The sequence below is a fragment of the Cynoglossus semilaevis genome, chromosome 7 (assembly GCF_000523025.1).
Source record: "Cynoglossus semilaevis isolate Cse_v1.0 chromosome 7, Cse_v1.0, whole genome shotgun sequence".
Classification (NCBI taxonomy): domain Eukaryota; kingdom Metazoa; phylum Chordata; class Actinopteri; order Pleuronectiformes; family Cynoglossidae; genus Cynoglossus; species Cynoglossus semilaevis.
In genome coordinates, this window is record NC_024313.1 from 4,263,159 (window position 1) to 4,268,930 (window position 5,772).

At 37.3% G+C, this 5,772-nt stretch overlaps 1 protein-coding gene across 2 annotated transcripts in view; it reads left to right on the forward strand.

Moving 5' to 3' along the window:
• Positions 1–1,054: 1,054 nt before the first annotated feature.
• tmem63a (transmembrane protein 63A) overlaps positions 1,055–5,772 on the forward strand; it is a 9,365-nt gene continuing 4,647 nt past the window's right edge. Inside the window, exons 1-12 of one of the 2 annotated variants that reach the window (XM_008312873.3) lie at positions 1,055–1,198; positions 2,499–2,711; positions 2,877–2,962; positions 3,046–3,121; positions 3,251–3,288; positions 3,411–3,553; positions 3,694–3,745; positions 3,820–3,928; positions 4,138–4,208; positions 4,441–4,521; positions 4,918–5,032; positions 5,201–5,334. In XM_008312873.3, coding sequence (XP_008311095.1) covers positions 2,556–2,711; positions 2,877–2,962; positions 3,046–3,121; positions 3,251–3,288; positions 3,411–3,553; positions 3,694–3,745; positions 3,820–3,928; positions 4,138–4,208; positions 4,441–4,521; positions 4,918–5,032; positions 5,201–5,334 — 1,061 coding nt within the window. In that variant the 5' untranslated portion in view covers positions 1,055–1,198; positions 2,499–2,555. The other variant, XM_017033878.2, reaches the window with a different exon arrangement.

Consider the following 5,772-nt stretch of genomic DNA (forward strand, 5'->3'; position numbering starts at 1 on the left):
GAGCCAATTACATCATCCATCATAGGTGATTCATTCTTAAAGACAAGGCATGCTTCGTCGTGATCACATCAAGCTTCGGCATTTGTAAAAGGACATTGGTACCTCATTATCCAGACTCTAGCTAAGTAATGCAATCTTCATTTGTTTAACACCCTAAACACTACCTTATTTTTAACCTTTTATTTTTGGCACTGACGACGGGTAAGTTTCTATCAGCAAATAATTTCCCACTTAAAAAATATGCTCACAGGAGAGAAGAGGAGGAGGAGGATGCAGATGGGCTCCACAGATGCTAGCACATCATGAGTATTCCACACTGCAAACAAATCTGACCCCAAAAACAATGGAAAACAGCCCTGGCCTACACTTGTAAATGTCAGCGGCATATTATTATACTTATCATGCCAACTCTGTATCTGGAACACCTGTCGATATTCAAGGAGGAGTAATCAGTCTCAGTGTCACACTGATGACACTGGAAGGAATTTGCAAACAAGACAACTCCGTAATCGTCCACTAAAAATAATGCAGAAAAGGTTTGGTCTTTTACTAGGTTTTAACGTGACATTAAAAAGAAAGAGGATATTAAATTCTGTGTACTAATTTATGGTAGGGACACAAGTAGTACCAAACTTTTTGGTTTTAGAAAAGTCCCACAATACACCATCACAACAAAAACAAAGAAAATAACCCAAAATATATGTAATAAAATACAATTATCTTCCCATTATGCATGCATAGTGAATTAGAATGGTGCAAGTGTGAAGAAGGAAAATTAAAAAAATAGAAATGTCTACATACCCCTAATGCCATGGTACTTTTTCGTTTTGTGAAATAATTGTATTTATGCATGCTTAATACAGCTTAATTTGAAATAAAGCTATCTATATTCTCAAATTTGAATAATGTTGTAAAATAACTTTACTATATAAAGTTATACTGTAATAACTTGTTTTCAATATCATATTTTAGCCCACAACTGTAACCTGCTTTTTAACTTTGTGCACACGTGAAGTGAGTGGTCATCAACTTCGCACTTAATTTCATTCACTGAGAGAAGGGGAGGCTCCCTCGCCAGTGCGGCTGCGCACTGGAGCCATCTAGGGAGAAAGGAACTTGAGGCTGACTTCATCATACTTGAAGTTGTTACAGCACAGACGGAAGTTTACTTCTGCGAAGAAAACAGAAGTACGATCAGGTAGGAACAAAGAGACATTTAAGTCGTTCGCTGACAGTGAATGTTCTATTTTCAGAGGTTACTGTTCAACTTGTTTGTGTTTAAGCTAGACAAACTCTGTTGAAACTGTCTAAGTGTCTGTGTGGTACGCACGCCAGTTAGACTCTTCAATATTTTACGTTTAAACTCGTACGGTAAAAACAAATTCCTCTCCCTTATGCCGTCACGCGGTGTCAACATAACGAACAGCTGTCAAAGAGAGAGACGTGTCACTCTGGCGATAAATGCCTGCACTCGGAACCAGAAAAACATTATCTGAGAACATTGCTGTACATTTTTGTCAGCCGTAGAATTTTACATTACGGGTAAAGAAGACAGAAGTCAGCAGTGATGTAATATATTATGGCCCACAACTTTAGTTTCTCGTGACTTTGTCAGCGTGATTCATTGATTTCAGAGTTTGTGGGGTGTGAGTTCTCTGTCGATACGCGTGACCAGTTACATTCGACGTGGTTTCACTTATGGAAACTCAGTGTCGCAAACTGTTTTTTACCTCTGCCTTAGGCCCCAGTAGCAAAATTAAAAAACACTGACGTGATTCTGCTATACGCGCCGTGGGATACGTTCAACCACATCACAAGCCACAAGCATGTACGTTTCAGTACTTACATTTCATGTTAGATTCTACATAAACAAATGACGGTGAGTGAGTACTGTGTCTACTTTGAATTCATACTGAAAACAACAATGCTTGGTAATAATTGGTTGTGGAGGTTGTGGCAGTAAATGTTACTGTCTTCATACTGTATACCAAAAGAAGAGTAAATTCGCAAAGAAAGTCAAAAAAGATGGTTGCATAATGTTGACATAGCAGTTAGTCTTTTCCTTTCCTTTATAATTATTTCAGTAGTAGTTATTTTTATTCAATACATTTTGTGGCAGTTGGTATGTTGTTGTTCTGTTCTATTATAATTATTATTATGTTTTTAGCATTTTATTGCAACATTTGAACATTTAACATTTAGCTAAGATAATTCAATTGTTATTATTGATAATTACCATTATTAAATCAGCTTGAATTTAGTTTTTGATGCTCTGTTAGTGTTTTGTTTCTTGACATGTTTGAACTTTTATTGCAACAAAAAGTTATATCACATGAATGTTTTATTCTAGCATAAGTCCCCACAGTGAACAATTGTCAAGTTATTGCCTAATGGGAAAACAAAGCAGCTATACAGCACTGTGCAATCCACTTCTTACTTCTTACTGGGAATCTTGACTCTTCCCTTCAATATTTAACTCTGACACTTTCATTAAATAGGTTGCTGTTGCTGCTGGTGTCCATGTCTAAAGACAGCCTACAGGTTCCACTCCATTGATGGCCTCTCTGTGGTGGCTGTTTCCAAACAACACCAATCGTTTATACTTCATGGATAACGCCACATGCTTGAACTCCACACACAGCACAGTACTGCGTGGAGTCCCATTTGGAGGAGTCCCAGTCGTGCTGCTGCTCAATTTTTCTGTCTTTCTGGTAAAGTACCATTTTTCGGATATGATTCTAGTCAAACTATTGTTTGGTGATCCTTTATATTTGTTCTTCTTGTTGTCTTGTTTCAAGAACAGGAATAGTGTAAAAAGTAGCTTCGCAAACAGTTCTTTATGCTGGTTGTAAAGAGATTTTTCTTGTCATCTGCAGGTGTTGCTGATCATATTCTCAATCATCAGGAAGAAGTTCTGGGACCATGGGCGTATAGCACTAATCGCAGATGCAGACAGTGAAGGGTGAGTCTGAAAACAAACAGACAGACAAAGACCAAGGCCTGAGCTGGGTGTGGCAGACACACTTACAGCACTCTGTTTTCCAGCTTCCCTGAGACTGCACGCCATCGTCAGCATATTTCATCCATTGTGTCTATGGATGATGACTTGGAGTATGAGCAGGTGTGTAAAAGATGAACCATTGTTTTTTTTAGAGATGTTTTTTTTTTTGGATTGCGGGAAAAAATATTATCTTGTATAATCTTAATATTATACATTAACATTTTACTGGAATCAACCTTTTCCCTGCAGGGATTCTGCTCCTGGCTGCCTTACATCCTCAGAATGAAGTCAGTAACTTTAACTTTCATTGGTTGTTCTTTCTTAAGCAGTGCTTGGACCAAATCTGCTTTATCGGTCTCCATATGCACACAAGTCATATGTGTGTGTGCTGTGTAATTTTGTGTTTCAGTGAGGAAAAAATCAAAGCCAAATGTGGCATAGACGCGGTCCACTATCTGTCCTTTCAACGCCATGTGATCCTCTTGTTGCTGGTCACAACCCTTTTGTCACTGGGGGTCATATTACCGGTCAACATGAGTGGAGATCTGCTTGGTGTGTTCGCAATTGCAACTGTCTCTGGTCACAGCATGTACAATGATTAGGAACAAATCACTGGATGACATTCAGATCCCTTAAATATTACTCTATTTCCTGTTCCTTCTGAATTAAATTATAATTTTTCTCTTGTCCAGGTAATCAACCCAAAGATTTTGGCAGAACCACTTTGGGGAATCTTCAGAAGGGGTAGTTATTGCAAAAGATAATGAATTTAATAGTAATTGTGATGCAATACCTATCTGATTTTATGTATTCTTTAGAAACAATCTGTTATGGCTACACACGGTGTTTGCAGTCATCTACCTGATCCTGACCGTTATTCTACTCCGACATCATACATCACAAATGAAGTATCAATCCAGTGAGACAGTACGTTCCAAGGACTAGTTATACCAAAAATAATGTTTCTTAGTGTTGTGCTGTTTATTTATCTTGTTAGGATATTCCAGATATGAGATTTTATCCAGACTCATAATAATGACTGCTTTCTTGTCCTTTTACAGTAGGTTATTGAATAGTTAATTATTAACTAATTTCATGGTTAATCACTAACCTGCGATTTTACTTTCTCTTTCTAGACCAGAAACACATTATTTGTGTCCTCTGTCCCTAAAACAGCAACAGAAGAAGATGTGAAGACCCATTTCATGTTAGTGGACAAAACCAATGCATGCACAGTTTTACAGTGGTGTTTTAGGCAATTGATATACACAGGTTTGGAAGCTACTGTTTTATAAGAGTTTGCTGCTGAAGTTTAAAAAAATAAACTTCAGCAGCAAAAAAAGAACACACCCTTTGTGTTAAGACACTATGGTGTAACACCTTAATTAATGCTTCCTAAACCTGCTTAGCTCCTCACTGTCAATATTTTTTTTGTGCAGAGAGGCGTATCCTTCCTGTGAGGTGACTGCTGTGACACTGGGCTATAACGTGGCCAAGCTCATGCACCTCCATAAAGAAAAGTGAGAAAACATGCATTGTGGACATTTTTGTGTGGGTAGGAGTGGTGCTAAAAATTATTTAATTTTAAAACTGCAAACATTGCTTATTTACCTGTCTTATATATAATCTAATAAAGCTGTATGACACCTGAAAATCCCCAGAGATAATAGAGACCATATTTTTGACCGTATTTTTTTATGATTTAACTTGTTGAAGGTCAGGTTATTTTTTGGAGCACAAATTCACTGTGGACTTTTTCACATGTTTACTGTACTTTTCATTGTTTAAACAGTTGTGTATTGTGAAATGTGTGCATGGCAACAGAGGAAGTTTTGAAACATGACACATCATGTGTAATTTTAATTGTTTGACTATATTTAAACGAAGGTTATCATCTTTTTGTGTCCTCACCCCAGGGTACGAGCAGGTAAAAACCTGCGCTACTATGAGCGTGTCCTGGAGAAAACAGGACAACGTGAGCTGATCGACCCTCGTATGTGTGGTTGTCTCTGCTGCAACAATACTGAAAAGGTTCGATCAAAGTGACCTTTTTACCCACTGTCTGCATGTTTTTGTGTTCTAATGAATGGTTAAAAAAAAACATGATCAAACCAAATATAAAAAGGAGCTTTTAGATGAATATTTCCATTTTGACAATTCTGTCAGTTTGTGCATGACATATTCCGTTTAATTTTCCAGGTAGACGCTATTGCATATTTTCAAACTAAAGAGAAAGACCTGCTAGAAGAGGTGAGGCAGCAGGTGGAGTTGGTTCCACAACACTCCCTGGGAATTGCTTTTGTGACCCTGCAGAATGAGACAATGGCAAAGTAGTGAGTAGTTTGTGTATTAAGGCACATGTCTGTTTTAAATAATTAACAACCAAAACATATGTATTCAAAACACTCAGAAGTACATCATACACAACATGATTAAAACAAAAAAATGAGAAATGAGAACACACCAATTGTGAAATCCACAGAAACAATTGATGCGAATGGTGAAACATGCCAATAGAATGCAGTTCATCAAGTCAGCCCAGCAGGATGACACTGAAAACAGAATGGCATGTAGACAATTACAAGTACCATTGAAAAGTCGTCTCAAAATACCAAGCAAGAACAAGTCAAAGTGTTGTTATAAACCTCTCAGTAGTGATCATTTTTTAAATGCATTGATAGAATATTTGGGAATTTCTTTAAAAGAAAGTCATAAAAAATAAGTAATGAGTGCAAGACATGCTATGGTCCTCAATTTAAAAGTGCTGGGAC